The sequence below is a fragment of the Lactuca serriola genome, chromosome 3, assembly GCF_051521515.1.
Source record: "Lactuca serriola cultivar US96UC23 chromosome 3, Lser_US96UC23_V15, whole genome shotgun sequence".
Lineage (NCBI taxonomy): Eukaryota > Viridiplantae > Streptophyta > Magnoliopsida > Asterales > Asteraceae > Lactuca > Lactuca serriola.
The window spans coordinates 222,135,331-222,154,177 of NC_136410.1; the positions used below are offsets into that span (position 1 = coordinate 222,135,331).

Below are 18,847 nucleotides of genomic sequence, written 5' to 3' on the forward strand. Positions count from 1 at the left end.
TTGAATTGATTTTATTTGGTTTTTAAATACCGATCCAACTTTTCCATAACTCATTTGTATTTTCAAGAAGCGTTTTTTTTACTATTTATTTTATTGTCTTCCATATGATAAAAAATATATATATGATAAAACATGTAAATATTTAAATTTTTATTATTTTCAATAAGTTGATGATTTATTTTGTTAAACAAAATATAAGAAATTGTTGTGTGAAATATAACTTTAATTGAAAAATATTTCAGTGATGGATAATCATATTATTGTTCAAAAAATTTCGACATTGCGAAGCGTTTACATATGGTGGAACATATTAGTTGTTCGGGTTTTATATGTGTGGGACGACGTTGAAAATAACCGACTCCTGATTTGGTTGATTGATCGTAACGTAAGTATGAATACAATAAAAAAATATGACATTTTTTTTGGCTAATGTTCATTTTATTATTTACATAATTGTTAATATATTACATATCCAGAGAGACAAAATGATCGTCATCGTCCCACAATGTTTGAGGCAAACAGTTTTGAACATGAATTTGGTTGGACGTGTATTGTCCTTAAATCATTTCCAAGTTGAGCGGTTTTACGAAGATCACCCCACGTATCAAAGTTACAGAATTTTTTTTGGTGATTGGGCAATACTAATAAAAATTAACACAATATTTACTCGATTGGGAAACGATGTCGCCAATTCATTTCCACATTATCCATTATGTTCTTCTATCACAAGCCTTGCAAGAGATTTTAGTCGTCGAAGAATGATGATCGGTACATTTATATATTTAATTATATATATTTTGTTTTTATCAATTGCATACAACAAATTAAAATTATAGTAATTTTAATATGCTTTAGATGTTATTGGGAAAATCGTTTGGGGAAGACGAATCACGCCATTCTATGCATTTGAATTATTTCTCCAAAATGAGATGTAAGTATATTTAAATATATTAACCAATTTTCATTGTTATTATGTGTTTTAACAAAATTTTGTTAAAATGAATAGGGGACATATTATCAAGTTGATGTTCAATCACGTACCGATGAGCTTTATTATACCACTGTATCTTGCAATATTCAATCAATCCATAATTTATGTCTCTAGGGTCAAGTTGGTCCACTTAAATTTTTGTAAGTTAACCGTGGGCAACATTATATATAGTTTCATTCTTTACATGTTATTTATTTTAATATACCTTACTAACTATATATTACATGTCCATACAGACAATATTTTGGTTTCTACTATATTAACTGATGTCACGTTGGATCCAAGGACACCGGAAGCTGAGCGAATTAGGATTAGAGATAGAGAGAATAATTAATTTTTCTATAGTTATTTGTTAGCGGATTATGTAGTAGTTATTTGTTTGCGGATTATGTGGTAGTTATGTGTTTGCTGATTTTTAGAAGGTTGTTTGCTTGCTTACTTTTTATATTCATTTTTTGCTGAATTTGTGACATGGATTTTTAGTATTTTATAATGATTTAAAACTTTTAAGTTTATAAATTTTAGTTTCTTTGTCTGACTATTTTGTTTATGTTATTTAGTTTTCTTATTTCTGTTTATTAGATATTTATACACTTGTATAATAAGTAAAACAAATAATCTACCAAATAAAATTTACAATATCATTTAAATATAAATCAATCAATATGCATTCTTTCAATTATTGAAAAAAAAACTATTAAAACATGAAAGAAATATTTACCGAAAAAAACTAATGAAACTTGAAATAAATATATATTAACAAAAAACACAAATTGTTAAAACATCACTTCAAGTATTAAAAAAGAAGTATAATTTAATGTAAGTATCAATCTCACATATAAATAATTAGTTCAACTCAATCGATATTCAGTTAATACGGTTATAAGTATTGTATATAAAAATTATTTTTTATTACAATGTGTTATAAAAAAATAAAATTATATATTATTAATTTCATGTTTTTACAGTTGGCATGGTGATTGTAGATAAGGAAAATAGGCCTAATGAGGCTATCCAACTTGATGTAAATACACAAAAGGGTATGTTTCATATGCGCAACATGATTAATATGTTATCTTTATGCATAATTCATCCAAAAAAATTATTGTAGAAAAAAGAAAATTATATAATAAGACATATTATGAACGACTAAAGGAGAAGAAGAAAATGAGACAAACAGCTAATGGAGAAGTAAGTAGTCAAAACATGACACCTATGACAAATGTGTCTACAACACAAAGGACCGTGGCTGATATTACTAATGTAACTCCTACAAGTGTATTGGATTTTGCTCAAATGAAATCGATTAAGAACAGAAATGCATATCAACGACGCAAGGAACGAAACTCACCGACAACACCTATTGAAATTAGTCATATGGATCCATATAGCTTTGTTTATAATGGTATCCCTAAAGAACATCGTGTTTTGAAGGTACAGCAACCATGTGTTCATTGTGGAGCAAAACAATTTCAGTTTGAATTCCCTACGTTTTGTTGCATAGATGGTAAGACAAAGTTATCACATTCCTCTATTCCTGAAGAATTACTCAACCTCTTCACATCCAGAAATGAATTAGGTAGGACATTTAGACAAATGATACGTTGCTACAACAGCAACTTTTGTTTCGCATCAATTGGCGTTAATTATGACAAAACATTGACAAATATGACATCTGGAGTATACACATTTTGTGTGAATGGAGGAATATATCATAGAATCGATCAGTTGATTCCAAGAGATAGAATACCTCGGTACTTACAGTTGTATTTCTACGACGCTGATTATGAGATGTCACATAGACTCCAAAGGAAGAATATTGATAAAGAAATTGCTGGAAAGTTGATTCGTGTTCTTGATACAAACCCATACGTTAAGACATTTCAAAGACTTGCTGATCTAGGGCCGCTTGACAATTACAGAGTCACTTTAAATGCATCGGTAGAACTTGATCAAAGGGTATACAACCGACCAACCACATCTGAGGTACCATAATAATTATTTTCTACTAATTATAAAATACATATACCACGTATGAAATACAACAGTGCATATTACACACCATATTTAATCATGTCGTTTGTATCGTAAAAACCTCAGGTCGCTGGTATTTGGGTTGAAGGTAACGACAACATAGCCGCATATAAATGAAGTATTATCGTTTATGGAAAATCCGAGAAACCGCAAACAATTCAATCTTATTGGGGATGTTATGATCCATTGTGTTATCCTTTATTTTTTCCTAACGGTGAGTCTGGATGGCATTCAAAAATCCCAAGACATGGATTTTCCATCAATGATATTATTAATGACGATAAAGACATCGGGGATGATTTAGAAGGTACACATATCATAACTTTTAAAATTTTAGTTATGTTAACAAACATTACATTTTGTACACAGCATTAATTCTTAATTTTTTCACGACATCAACATTGTGTAGACTCTAATACAAAAAAAGGGCGGAATACTGTATCTATGCGAGAGTACTACTGCTATAAGTTTTAAATTCGGCCAAATTATAATGTAATTTTGTTGGGAGGGAGATTGCTACAACAGTTTGTAGTAGATATCTACATCAAGCTTGAGACTTCACGTTTGGATTTTTATAGAAAAAACCAGTCCAAAATAAGAGCAGATTTATACCAAGGTGTAGTGGATTGTGTTAATGTTGGTGAGGTTCGACCGACTATGATAGGGAAACGTGTCGTGTTGCCTGCAAGTTTCATCGGAGGCCCCCGTGACATGAGGCGACGATTTCTTGATGCCATGACTTTAGTTCAAGATGACGGGAAGCCTGACATATTTCTTACAATGACATGCAATCCAAATTGGCCAGAAATAAAAAATGAGTTACTACCTTGGCAGACGGCCCAAGATCGACCAGACCTTGTATCAAGAGTTTTTCGTGCTAAGTTAGAGGATCTTAAGAAACAACTCCTCAATAAGCATGTACTTGGTGTAGTGGGTTCGTACGTTTATGTCATTGAGTTTCAAAAGCGTGGTTTTCCGCATGCGCATTTCCTCTTGATAATAATGCCTCCATACAAGCTTACTAATGCGGACCATTACGACAAAATAGTATGTGCTGAAATTCCATACCCAATAAGGTATCCTAAAATGCACGAATTGGTCATCTCACACATGATACATGGTCCTTGCGGTAGCTTAAACTCTGATTGTCCTTGTATGAATAATGAGCAAAAGAAATGCCGTTTTAGATACCCTCGATAATTCAATGAAACAACATTACAAGGAAAGGACTCATATCCTGTGTACCGAAGAAGAGATAATGGTATACAGGTGGACATACGAGGCAATAAGATGGATAACAGATGGGTTGTCCCGTATAACCCAAAGTTGTTAATGATGTTTAACTGCCATATGAATGTTGAATTTTGCTCGAGTATAACCTCTGTGAAATATGTGTTTAAGTATATTTACAAGGGCCATGACAAACAAGTTATCAATATTGATCCGGTTGGACAACCAGTTGTTATCAATGAGATAAAACGGTATCAGGATGCGCGATATGTCTCACCTCCTGAGGCAATATGGAGGATTTTAACTTCCCCCTTTCTCAGATATACCCTTGTGTGATGGCTTTGCAGGTGCATCTCCCAAATCAACAGCTAGTTAGGTTCAGTGAGGATGATACACTGACTAGCGTTGTTGAAAAGGAGAGAGATAATAGATCAATGTTGACTGCGTTTTTTCTAAAAAATAAAGAAGATATGCGTGCAAGAGAATGTAAATACAGAGATTTTCCTAAAAAGTTTACGTGGGATCCGAAGTCACATCGTTGGAATCATCGAAAACTAGGATTAATGCGAGGTCGTTTGGTTTCTGCTAATCCCGCTGAAGGGGAGCGATACTACCTTTGCCTACTTTTATTGCATATTAGTGGCCCTACATGTTTTGAAGATCTCTATACGGTCAACAATATAAAATACCCAACATTTCGGAAAGCAGCTCTTGAAAGAGGCTTAATAGAGTCTGATGATGGTTTGTCTCAATGTCTTACAGAGGCATCTTTGTTTCAATTTCCCAATGCTCTTAGAAGGTTGTTTGCAACAATATTGAGTTTTTGTGAGCCAAGAGATGTTCGTAAGTTATGGCATGAGCACTACAATGGACTTTCAGAAGATTATAGACGACAATACGGCAGTGTTGAGAGAGTCCAGAATATGGACCTCATTGAAATCATGGTATTCCTACAATCTATGGGTGACCGCATTGATGATTTTGATCTTCCAAAAATAAATCAAAATGTCGATTTAGAATTTGGAGTTTTTCGTGAGGTACAAGAAGAATGCTCTATTGTTTTAGAACATGAACATTTACAAGCCCGAGATTCTCTCAATCCCGAACAAAACTTTGCATATGATGAGATCATGCGGCATGTCCATAATGATATTCCAGAAGTGTTCTTCATAGACGGTCCTGGTGGAACAGGAAAAACATTTTTGTACAAAGCTTTACTTGCTAATGTTCGTTCGTGTGGTCATACTGCACTCGCGACTGCTTCATCTGGTGTTGCGGCTAATAACATGCCCGGGGGAAGAACAGCTCACTCTCGCTTTAAGATTCCTATCAATCTTGAAAATAACTCAGTCTGTAAGATTTCAAGACAAAGTGGTACTGCACAACTACTTCGGACTGCAAAAGTAATCATTTGGGACGAAGCGTCGATGGCTAAAAGACATGCATTGGAGGCGGTTGACCGTACAATGAAAGATATCACTGGGGTGATGCTCCCATTTGGTGGAAAGATAATGGTTTTGGGAGGTGATTTCAGAAAAGTGTTGTCGGTCGTCAGACGTGGAACATGAGCACAGACTGTGGATTCTAGCATATGGATGTCACCTATTTGGTCTTCGATTACCAAGTTGCAGTTAATTATAAATATGAGAGCACTAACCGATCCATGGTTCTCAGACTTTCTATTACGTATCGGTGATGGAGTTGAAGACACGGTGCACAGAAACTTTATTCGCATCCCTGATGATATGGTAATTCCCTTCACTAAAAAAGAAAAGTCATTGCATGCTTTGATTGATGCAATCTTTCCATCCTTTGAAATTAATAGATCTGAACCAGATTATATAATTTCGCATGCAATATTATCCACAAGAAATGATAGTGTCGATGAGATTAATGATTATTTGATCGGCCGATTCCATGGAGAAGAGCAAATTTACTATAGTTTTGATGAAGCCGTGGACGATATAAATAACTTCTATCCTGTGGTATTCTTGAACACGCTCAGTGTTAGTGGTTTTCCCCCTCATTACTTAAGACTGAAAGTTGGATGCCCGATAATACTGTTACGGAATCTCGACCCGTCAAATGGATTATGTAACGGCACCCGATTGATATGTAAAAGTTTTCAGCACAATGTCATTGATGTCGAAATAGCTGTTGGTCAACATGCTGGAAAGAGGGTATTTTTGCCAAGGATTCCTCTAAGTCCTTCTGAAGATGACATGTTCCCGTTCAAGCTGAAGAGAAAGCAATTTCCAATTCGATTATGTTTTGCAATGACAATAAATAAAGCTTAGGGACAAACAATTCCAAATGTAGGAATTTATCTTCCAGAATCGGTTTTCTCGCATGGCCAACTTTATATGGCATTATCCAAGGGGATATCACGTGCCACTACAAAAGTATTGGTGAAACCCGATGAACAATTCAACGGCACTGAAGTCTATACGTCAAATGTCGTGTATAAAGAAGTGTTGCATGATAAATAATGACTAGCCAATCATGTGTTCATATTTATTTTTAAAGAATCACAACTTTTCATTTTTAATTATTTCTGATTTCGTTTCTGGTAGCATGACTCTTATTGATAATTTTTTATGTGTAGCAAACTATTTGTGCAAAAACACTAATCCTATATACGAACTAATGTCTAAAATAAAGAAAAATCGCACCCGGCGTTTGGCGTGGGTAGACGGCTAGTATATATATATATATATATATATATATATATATATATATATATATATATATATATATATATATATATATATATATATATATATATATATATATATTCGAAAATAGTTTGACAGGTCATAAATTAGTGACATTATCTAAAGTTTTTGAAATGTAATCTTAATTAATCAAAAATTTAATGCAAAATTTAATGGAGTGACCATATTTTTTTTTGTCTAAAATTCATTTTCAACTATCATTCATGATTATTATTTTATGGTCACTATGTTTTCTTAACTTATGTATATTCATAAGTAGTTAATGACCACAATTCTATGACCACCAAATTTCTTAATGACCACTTACTTAGCCGTTAGTAACCACAATGATAGTATTATCATTAAACTTAAAGTAAATAATTATTCAAGCCGCATAAACCGTCCGCACCAAACCGAACTGCATAATGTGGTTTTGAACGTTCGCGGTGCGATGTACGGTTTCTAAATAACTCAGACCGCATGCGCGGTGCAGTTTGCGGTTTTGGCTCTAAACCACACCAAACCGCATTGCACACACCCTTAGTCATCACACAAGACATGTTATAATTGATACAATCCACCATAAAGTCTAACAAAGACGTCATTAAATAATAATAATAATAATACAAAATTCATGTGAATGTGCATATGTCTTAAATGATGACCACTAAAAGAAATTAAAGTCACCATAAGGCAGTACTTAAACCAAACTAGAACAACATTGATTGTAAATTAATATAATATTGTAATTATTAAATTAGGCCACTAATACACCAAGATAGAGTCAAAATTATGTTACAAAGGTTAAAACTCATATGAGTTTCTCTGTTTGGTGTTAATCAAGTTATGAAGCGCATTCAGGAAGCCACTTATGTTTTTCAATTGCAACATAGTCTTGAAATTGTATCATATCATAAAATCAGAATAAAGCAATTGTATTTAAGTGGGATGAGACAATCAAGCCAATTACTAATCAGTGGGGATAAATAGGGGAATCCCACAGTTCAATCGTCTTGGTAATTGCATGGCGGCCATTTTTTTTATTATATAATTCTGTGATTGAGGAAGATTTTAAAATACATAATTTGGAGGATAAGCATTGTCGTTTACATCAAATAAAACAAAATTAAATTTATGGCCACTATAAAAAGAAAAGAAATCTAAAGCAAATAAGCCCGTTTCTAGACCAAGAGCCGCAAGAGAAATTTACGAGTAAACAATAAGCGGCCACAGACAATCATCGATTAAGTAAGTGATTATTTTAATGAAATTCAATTTACACTTATCGATTAAAATAATAATAAAAAGTTAACCCAAAACAATAGTTAATGAAACTTAGGGTTTGTATACGTAAATCTCAGTCGTGGAGGATAATCACGAATCAAACACAAAATTGGAAATTTAGAGTAGAAAACTTAATTCAAACCATGCTCTGATACCACAATGTAAGATTGATATGCATAATCCAAGATCAATTTATACATAATCATCAAGAACACTAAATGAATTAAAGAACACTTACTTGAAGAAGATTATATTCTTTGATGGTGAACATGAATAACTTCATATTATATTATGATTCTTCAACTTCACATAATGGTGTCTAATTGATTGATTCTGATGGATAGAATGATACATACGATAATGATATTCTTGTGGAGAGGATTTTGGATGTGGAAAATTAGGGATGAGCAAAAGGACCGAACCGGCCGGAACTGGCTCGAACCGGACCCAACCTGGGAATCGGCTTCGGCCAAAATCAAGAACCGAACCGGCCTGGCGGTTCTACCGGTTCCCGGTTCCTACCGGTTCTTGTCATGTCTTCAAATGTTGGAATCGGTCCTCGAAAAATAGCATCATACAGTTCCGGTTTTTGTCGGTTTCTATCGGTTTTTGCCAATTCTACCGGTTCAGGTTATATCGGTTCCGGTTCCTACCGGTTCCCGGTTCCAAAAATCCACAAAAATAACGTCCCGGTCCCGGCCCGACCCGACCGGTTCCATCGGGTTCCGGTTCCAGTGCCGGTTCCGTTTCCGGCCGGTTCCCCGGTCCATATGCTCATCCCTATGGAAAATAAAGAATCGTGTTCTCTCCATGAAACGTATGTCCTCTCATATGTGTGTTTTAATTGATCATTTACACCTTATGGAAAGTATTAGAACCACAAAAATTTGGTCCCTCAAATGATGGATAAATGTCATATCCATCATACTACATATAATTAATCCTAGGGACCTGATATGTCATTATGGAAATCTTATGGTAAAAAAATATAATTGTACTCGTTATGTAATAAACACTACAAGGATAGTCTGAAGGACATACTAAAGGGTTATTTTCTTACAAGAACATCCTAACCCGATTCTGAATGACAAAAGTATTCATAAGCAACAACAGACTATAGTTCGCAGAAAACCCATTCAGAAGTTGGTGCAACTATAGGCATATAGAGCAAAGGTTCACATCGGTTGCACACCCTCAATCCAATGTTCAGACAAAGGTGTCCAATAGAAAACTAGTAAACAAGATCAAAAACAGACTAGGGAAATCCAAAGGTAATTGGTTGGATGAACCTCTCGGGGTCTTACGATCGTATAGAACGATGCCAAGAACAAGCACGAAAGAAATCCCCTTCAGCCTTGCCTATGGCATTAAATCAGTACTATCGACAGAAATGATGGAAGCATCGTTGCATACGACGTATTTTCAGGGAGGACAAAAAAAAGACCCGAGGCAAAACTTAGACCTCATTGAAGAACGGCGTGAGCAATCTAACATTCTCCAAGAGGCCTATAAGAGCATCGTCGAAGGATAATACAATCAAAGAGTAAAGGAAAAGGATTTCAAAATAGGAGATTATATATTGTGAGGAAACGAAGAAATTCATGCCGTACTAAGAGGAAAGCTAGGACCAACATGGGAAGGACCTTACAGGTCATTAAAGCATATCGCAACGGGTCCTACTCACTCGAAACAACACAAGGACAAGAAATTCCAAGAACATGGAATGCTAGGAACCCTAAACGGTTTTTCTTCTAAAAGCAAATATAACCCCTATGTAGAATGGATGATTGTTAACAAAAACCCCTATTTAGAAGGGAGGCCAACAAAAGAAACGCAATCAGCAAGGATAGGCCATAGGTGAACCCCCTATTTAGAAGGAAGTTTTATTAAAATAAAATCCCTACCTAAAAGGGATGGTTGCAGCCTTATAATGCCTTAGGGCCATATCATCAGCTCGGCTGATCACTCAGACTCAAGAAGTAATACTTAGTGTATTTTTTTCTCTTTAGCAATAGTTAGTGTACTTTGTTTGAAAACAATACGTAAAGTATACTTAAAAGGATCCTAACCTCAAATTCGAGCAATAACTACTAGTCGGTAAGCTCGAATGATGCAAATTTTAGAACATCAACATCAACGACATGAAAATAGTGAAAGCAAGAATACAATAAAATGTGGCAAGAAAGAACAAGTTACTCCCACATGCATAGAATGTCAAGTAAAAGCAATACAAGAGAAACATCCAAACAAGTTTACACCACAAAGGGCTTTCAACCACCAAAACATGCCACATAATGGCCTAAAAATAAGAGCAAAAGCTTAAAAACATTTTCACACAACATAGGGTAGCACAAGGAAACAACAAATCAAACTACCATGCCACCTCCACCATCGTTACCACCACCCACAACACCATCATCACCACTTACATCTCCCGCTCCACCATCATCAACAATTGCAACAATACCACCCCCAACGACATTTTCCTCATCATTAAACCCACCATTAACATCACAAACGCACATAATTGCCCCAACCTAACAATCTCAATGTGACACAAACCAAGCAAAGCTTCCCAATCCAACATGGCGAAACTCATAAGTGCATCGCCCATCCCAGTGGTATGGATGGAGCGAGAGTCACTCGCTTCTGGGTCATAAGTTCAAGCATCAATCTCGGATTTTAGACCAGCCCGACCAACCTCCTCCCCGACCATGAACGTTGCATGATGAATCCAGCTAGCAGCACCCATAGATTTAGGATGCTCAATTAACTTATCCATCACATGCAGAACACCGACATGAAGCAACCAATCCAGATCCCCACGCAAAACATCCAATTCATCCCTAACATACTCAACGAGCTTGTCTCGGTCAACAACATCACACTCCAAGCTCTCATTCTGAATCACCAGGCCCTCGTTAGACTAGGTGAGAGCGTCCACCTTGCTTTCTAACACCGATCAAGCCTCAACCAAGGACACATTATCCATCGCCAATAGATCATACTTTTGTTCGAAGCCACGAGCATCACGCTCAAGTTCTATAACTCGTCGACTAAGCTCAGCTTCACTCACCAATAACGCATCATTGCCCTTCTCCACCTTGCTTATGCGCTGAATGCAATGAGAGACAGCAACCAAGTAAAATATAGCTTGCGTTGAAACATATGGCATGCTGTCAGAAAGAGGTTAGTTTACAATAGCGTCCATATTGGCAAGAGAAGCCAATGGAAAGGCGTGCCATGAAAACTCAAGGGCATTCCCACGAACAGAATAACGAGATTTAATGTTAAGATTCCATCCACAAATGAAGGGAGCCACACCATAATTCCTTCTGAATTGGAGGAAATTGAACTCAACAAGAGTGAAAAACCACTTTCTTGTTGCACATGCCTTCCGATATGGCTACCACCACCATCAGAAGGAGTCTCCCCAATGGCTAAGATAGCATTCTCCTCGCCATACCACGTTAAACGTTGGAGATGATACCCTCCTTGCTATCTTCCACCACTTCAGTAATAGGGGATTTAGCAGGGACAAGATCAGCTACCGTAGATATCGGTTGAGCATCCACAAGACATTCACCACCACCCACAGATGAGCCCTCTATAGGTTGTACCATCGGAGGAAAAACAACATCCAAATGATCAACCATACAGGGTGCAAGGAGAGTCTCACGAAGGTCAACTTCCTAGTACTCAAGCTTCCCATGATACCGCTTCCACAGAACAAAGTACAACGACAAGGGAGTCTCGACAACTGAAGAAAAAAAATCCTTTTTTCAGAACCATTGTCACACAAAAGAAAGGAGAATAAAAGGGGGGGGGGGAGGGAGAGGAACTAAGAAAAGCAACGGTATCATCAGTAATGGTGAAAAAGACAAACATATTTCCCTGTGATGCTAACTTGGACTCATACCGGCACCGGCAAGAACATACTCTGGAAACTCATCAGGCACAACTTGGAGAGACCTCAAGATGTTGGCGACAACTTGGTTGTACGAGAACAGCTTGGGAATGGTTTTTGAGAAATTGATTGCCCGGCAGTACCTTTGACCGACTCCCTCCTGATTAACCCATAACCATTTATCCTGCCAGTTCTTCGACATCTTACCATTTGGAACAAGAACGTGACTACCACGACGTGCAGAGAACGTGTACTTATCTCTTATGGCGCTAAAACGGAAGAAGAACTTAAAGAAAAAATAGTCAGGAATGACACCATTAGTGTTGCAGATCATCTCAAACGTCACCATCTTGTTCACGACATTTGGAGTAATCATTTGGATACCGCAACCATTCTTCTACAGAAGTTCATTTATGAAGTCTGTAAGTGGTAGACAGAGCCCGACGCAGAAGGTTTCCTGGTGGGGGTGACAAGATCATTGCGTCAAAAGTTAGGAACCCCCCCCTATTAATCGATTAAAATTCGTAGACTTCTTGCAGAGTTTCAAACTTAACCGCAGTGGGAATGCTGTTGGAAAGATTAGCCATGAAATAAAAGAAGTTGCAGAGAAAAAAACCCGAAAGGGTTTAGAAAATGCATGGGAGATAAAAGGAAAGAGGAGTAGTTTTGTAGTAAATAGAAGAGGCCGGATATTTAAAATCCATTTGTAACACCCGATTCAAGGTATTTTCATTTTTGACCCTTGGTATGTAAATACTTTTTATATTTGGTCCCTAAGAGGCAGTTTTGCCATTTCTGGGAAACTTATAGTATGTGGGGCGTATGCATGCAGGGAACAAATCCTAAAATATATGGTTTGGACCCTATTTAGGCACCATTTTGAACCTTGGACCTCTCATTTATCATCCTCCAAATCCCTTTGAGTCACATTTCGAAACCCTAGGCCCATTTGAAGAGATTTGACCTGATTATGTGTGTTTTAGTGTGTGTTGGTGAGATTTGAAGAAGAAGAAGAAGAACTTGGAAGAAAGAGCCTTGATCAAAGGAGAGCTTGTAGATCCATATTTCTCACATCATTTTTAGCTTCATTCAGGTATAAAGCATGGAACTTGCTCCCTGTTTGCTTAGGTCTAGTCTTTATGAACTTTTGGTCCCATTTTAGTCATATGATGAGATCTAGTGGATTCTTCCACTCCAAAAGTTAGGAGTTGCTTCCCTTGATGTTTTCTAGGTCCTTAGTCCATAAAGTTAGCATCTTGATGGTTGATGATCAACCAATCATGTTTTTAAGTCATTAAGGTGAAAGTAGAATGCTTGTTTGAAAATCAGAGTAACATTTTACATAAAAGTGTTGCGGAATTTGTCCCTAGTAAAACATGATAAATATGTTATCAAAGCATTTCTGAAGAAAAGTATTATTATTCATTTTAAATAATTTGGGATGTCATCGTCAATACAAAAATATAAGCATAAACAGAACTTACATTCATTTACACTAGTGATCTACACCTCTTTAATCTCTTAGTGTAATGTGACTTCGTATCGGCACCTGTGATTCAAATAAGCTTGAGTGGTTCAGGTTGGGAAAACTGGTGAGTACATAGGGTTTTCAACCCACAATAATATAATCATTACGTTTAATCATCAAACAATCAATCAACCCAATTACCCATCCCCATTATCTTATTTACTCTTAAGGATCTACCCTAAGAATCAGCTATTCCTCGTTCATTCATTCCTAAGGATTATCCAAAGGAATAGGCATGAAATCCATCGTTGCTAATGACACATCTGTCAAGCACAACCGCTAATATTATCACTTAGGCGCATCTGCCAGAATTGTGACATTCTTTATGGGGCGCATCTGCCGGTATAGACCTTTAGGCGCATCTGTCGGGGTTATGAGGTTCTCTATTAGGCGCTTCTACCGGTAGAGTCCTTTAGGCGTATCTGCCAGGGTTATCTCGTTTATTGACAATATCATTTTCGAGAGTTCACTCGCTATACATTTCAATGGGTTTCTGGAGTACATCGGTGAACACATCGTTCACAACACCTACATGTTGCGAGCCTGCTAGTGTTCCACTCGACTGTCTAGAATAGTCTGTGGTTGTCATCCATACTCTACTAGATGACGGGGCCAACATTTGGGTAAAAGGCTTCTCACTTCGTCCACCTTTCACCCTTACCTCATGGTCTATATTACCTCTCAACTTATCGTCCAACTCTTATTTCATCTACCCATGTTTTACCCCAACATTTTTGTAGCTATAAAATACATATACAGTTTAAATCATTTAAAACATGTATAAAAATCTTTCACCCAGCATAGACATAAGGTATTCAGGCAATATGCACACATAGCACGTAATTTATATAAAATACTTCATATCTATGTGTAAGATGAAAGTAACTATGAACTCACTTGAGAAGGTGTTGACTCGGCACTCGGACAACACTTCATTACTCTTAACACAATTCTCTGCGGACAAAACCTAGTATCATTAGCACTAGAGTTTAGTCTAATATTCTGTGACAATCGTCAATTTCTAGTCAAGTCAAACCGGTCAACTCAAATAACCCTCGTATATTAGGTTTGCCTTATGTTTACTATTATACAACAAACCATCTTAATACAAAGCATCGCTTAGAAGTTTCACGTGTTCAGAAAATCCACACCCAAATAAGGGTACGATATGGAACTACTCGATAAAAACATAAATACATACCCTTCGAGGGGGTATAAAGTTCATAACGAGGCTTAACGGGGTTTACAAACCTTGCATTTCGAAGTTAAAACACTCACAGAAGTCGCAAATAAAGCCTTTCTAAATCTCTCTCGCTCTATCTCTCTCTATGTGAAATCTCTCCCAAATCTCTCCAAGTATGTGAAATCTCTCCCAAATCTATCTAAGTATGAGAAATCTCTCCAAGTATGTGAAATCTCTCCCAAATCTCTCCAAGTATGTGAAATCTCTCCTAAATCTCTATAAGTATGAGAAATCTCTCTAAGTATGTGAAATCTCTCCCAAATCTCTCTAAGTATGAGAAATCTCTCCAAGTATGTGAAATCTCTCCCAAATCTCTCTCCACTTTTTATAATCACTTGGGGCATCCCGACCCTCGAATTAGACGAAAACAGCTCGAAAACGGAAGTCTACACGAAAAACAACATCTTAGGACCGAACCTTCTCAGGGCCGAAACCCTAAGAAGCGAAACCCCTAAGAAGCCTCTTGGACCGAAACTAGCAAGAACCGAACCAAGGAGGACCGAAACTGCCATGGACCAAGACTTCCCATAAGGAACCGAAACCTCTTATAGGACCGAAGTCACCTTCGGGTTCGGCTCCTAGCACCTTCGGCTCGGATCAGACCTTCGGACCAAAGCTCCCTCTGCTCACTTCGCCTTCGCCTCTCACGCCTGACTTCGCCTTCACTTCTAGCCCAACACCTTCGCCTGCGAAATTTCTCGGTTCAGCCAGCTCTCTGTTCCCAACCATAGACCGAACCTACCCTCAGTTCTAAGCACAAGGACCGAACCTTCGGCCCTGACTTCGCAGATTCGCCCCAATTTCCCGGTTTTCAATCCTATTAGCATTTTAAGCCTGTTTTTTCTGATTTTAACACGGGGTTTTCACCCAAACTCGTAGTTTAACATAAGAGACCCAAAATATTCATATTTTAATCGTATTTGGAGGAAAATCATTGCCTAAGAATAATCTCTTGGATAAGATACTTAAGGTGGAGTGTTGACTTTGCTTTAGTGTATAACACAAGCAACCACCCCATGCCCACTCCATGACCCACCCTTGTCCTTCCATCATACCTAGTTATTCCATAGTACTTTTCCCACCATTTTCCAGCCACACACTTGGTCAAGGGCTGGAAAACCCTCCTCTCTCCTCACATTTCTCTCATTCCTCTCATTTTCCACCAAAGAACAAACTTCATTTTCTCTCACTTTCTCTCTATAAAATTTCGAGATTCAAGGCTATTCTCCAAGCTTATCTTCTACTTTTGGTAAGTATTAACACCCTCCATATGATTATTTCACTTCTTTCTACTCAGATCATGGATATCTTACACAAACATCATCACATTCATGTTAGATCTTCGAATCTTCAAAGCATCTTCTAAGTGTTCTTGAGTTGAACACCTCTTTTCTTCAACATCCATCCACTAAGAACACACAAGGTGAGTTAATAACCCTATCTATTTACGTTTTTCTTTAGTTTTAAGGGGGGAATACAAGTTAAAACTCCACGAACACAACTAAACTCATCTAACATTTTTCATCAGAAAAGTTTAACTCCATTCACGGACTGTTTTTGTCAACTTAAACATTTTAGTTTTCAAAATTGTATTGCGCACAAATAGCTCAAGTTCATACCTTTAAAATGACTACTTGCACATCCCCATACGATTTTTCTGCTATTTATGGTGATGTTTACAAAACTACTTATCACTGTAGCTATGAATTCGGACCAGTCAGTGAATATGAACGTTTTCCCACCAGTTAAAGATTTTTAAAAATCACAATAAAATATATGGACAAACTAGACACATTTTCGAAACTCTCAGAGTTTACAGATTCAGTTTTCGACTCCGTATGATTTTTCTATAATTATTCCAAGAACAGGAATAGAAAAGATAACACTAGCAAATTATTGATAACTCGTTTACACCTTGTAACTTGCTGAGCAAGGTGTGTATTGTCATATATAAATACATTTTGGTTATATTACATGTCTTTTACCTCATTACAGAGGTTTAAATCATATGTAAAAGGTATTTCTACCATTACAAAACATTTTTGATAAGCTATAACAGGTATAGTTTATGTTTCGTATACATTACAAACACTTATGATAAACTATGGTAAGTGTAGTTTCTGTTTCATATACATTATAAACGTGTTTCATTAACACAACAAACACATTTCGGAAGGTTTTATTCCCATGGAAAAAGGTTTTACACTCACACACACTACACGTAAACTTGTTAATGTAAATTGTGAGACATTCTTCTCAGTACTCCTATAGTACAGGTTAAAATTCTCGGTAGTTATAACCAGAGTCTCTTGTAGGGAGAACGTGATAGTTGTGTATTGATCTATATTAGTCTCTTGTAGGGAGAACGTGATAGTTGTGTATTGATCTATATTGGGTCTCACCAACCCACACTTGAGCTGCATGCAACAGCTAGACCGGCAGGTCTGAGGTTACAAGTGCCATTATCTTTTTCGACGCCTGAGAAACGTCATGGCAGGTTCATTAGTCATAGTATGGTTATAGCGACTCACATAGGGAGTTAAAAACACATAAATTTTACGGGGATTTTCTCAAATCAAGAAGGTTTTTATGTCGATTTAAAATCACCTTTTATATCAATAAGTATGGATATTACTTGTACATTTCGGTCTTGGTATTTAAAAATACACATGACTCTTGTAAGGAAAATATTGGATTTTTCTTGGTAACACACAACTCATTATAAAGATCGGTTTCCAAACTCTTCATCTAAAAAGCTTATGAACTCACCAACTTAATTGTTGCCACTTTTTCAAAACTACTTGTATTCTCAGGAAATCAACGAAATCAGGTAACCACAAGCTTTTGAGGATGGAACGCTATGGCGTTGAACAACTATGTTTATATCATGCTGTAATCAATCATTGAAATATGTAACACTTGAAACCATGTAATTCTTTTCTAATTATATTTATGATTGGTTGTATTTACTTTGAGCACTATTATACTCGTTGTTGTGATACTATACATGAATTCCGCCACCCCCGGACGTTTCCGCCATCCTTGGTTTGGGGGTATGACAGATTGGTATCAGAGCATTGTTTATAGTGAACTAAGTATATCGAACCACATAAGATATACAAACTATAAATACATTTGGACTAAAGTCTCTGATTTAACAATTTCAAAACAATTATACTTTTAGAAATGAAATAGTTTCTTGATTTAAAAGTACGAGTAGATACATACATACTAGTATAGTATCATATCTAGGGCAATACAAAAGTAAGACAAGGAGTTGGACACTATGAGTAGACCTTGGGATATGTAATCAGACTTGGAATGAATATAGCTTGATCAACTATATTTATCCGAGGTGTGACTATTGTATGTCGAGGCATGGTCGTAGTGAGCAACAAGCCTAAAAACTCCCCATACAAGAAAGTTACTAAGAACTAAACATAACCTTAAAAATACTATAGGAGTATTTTGTAACATCATGACTTATGTGAAAACTAAACAGATCCCTAATAATAGGTCTATAGTCACTAAGTGGGTACTCTAAAGTTATATATAACTTAGAGATCATAGACTTAGAATCTGTGGTCATTACCTTATCTCCTTTTCCTTGTTTGGATGTGGACCTAGGGTAGGATCACCTATTCGAAGGTCTATCATATATTGTTATATGTAATTAGTATGCGCTATGTCATTATAGAAGTAACTAATGAGGATCAAACCCCTATAATAATTTCTAGGAATACGACTAATATATGCTTCCTACCCCTCCTATTCTCACACGTATAGCATGGCAAGATTCTACTTACCAGGCGACCCCTACTTTCCCAGCCAAGGAAATGATGGATGGTCAGGAGAAGAACCCAAAGAGAAACTGGAGGTGATCAACCCTCCGTACATAGACGGGGTTCCCGCGAAC

The 18,847-nt window shown here is 36.6% G+C and overlaps 2 protein-coding genes across 2 annotated transcripts; both read left to right on the plus strand.

Moving 5' to 3' along the window:
* The first annotated feature begins 244 nt into the window (after positions 1 to 244).
* LOC145096046 (uncharacterized) lies at positions 245 to 5,823 on the plus strand. Its single transcript, XM_079033823.1, has 9 exons — positions 245 to 385; positions 477 to 548; positions 856 to 931; positions 1,960 to 2,031; positions 2,103 to 2,977; positions 3,551 to 4,101; positions 4,199 to 4,307; positions 4,427 to 4,540; positions 4,603 to 5,823. The coding sequence occupies exons 1-9, from the start codon at positions 245 to 247 to the stop codon at positions 5,821 to 5,823; spliced, it is 3,231 nt and encodes a 1,076-aa protein (XP_078889949.1).
* Positions 5,824 to 5,898: 75 nt separating this feature from the next.
* On the plus strand, positions 5,899 to 6,744 carry LOC145096047 (uncharacterized). Its single transcript, XM_079033824.1, has 2 exons — positions 5,899 to 6,435; positions 6,553 to 6,744. The coding sequence occupies exons 1-2, from the start codon at positions 5,899 to 5,901 to the stop codon at positions 6,742 to 6,744; spliced, it is 729 nt and encodes a 242-aa protein (XP_078889950.1).
* Positions 6,745 to 18,847: the final 12,103 nt, after the last annotated feature.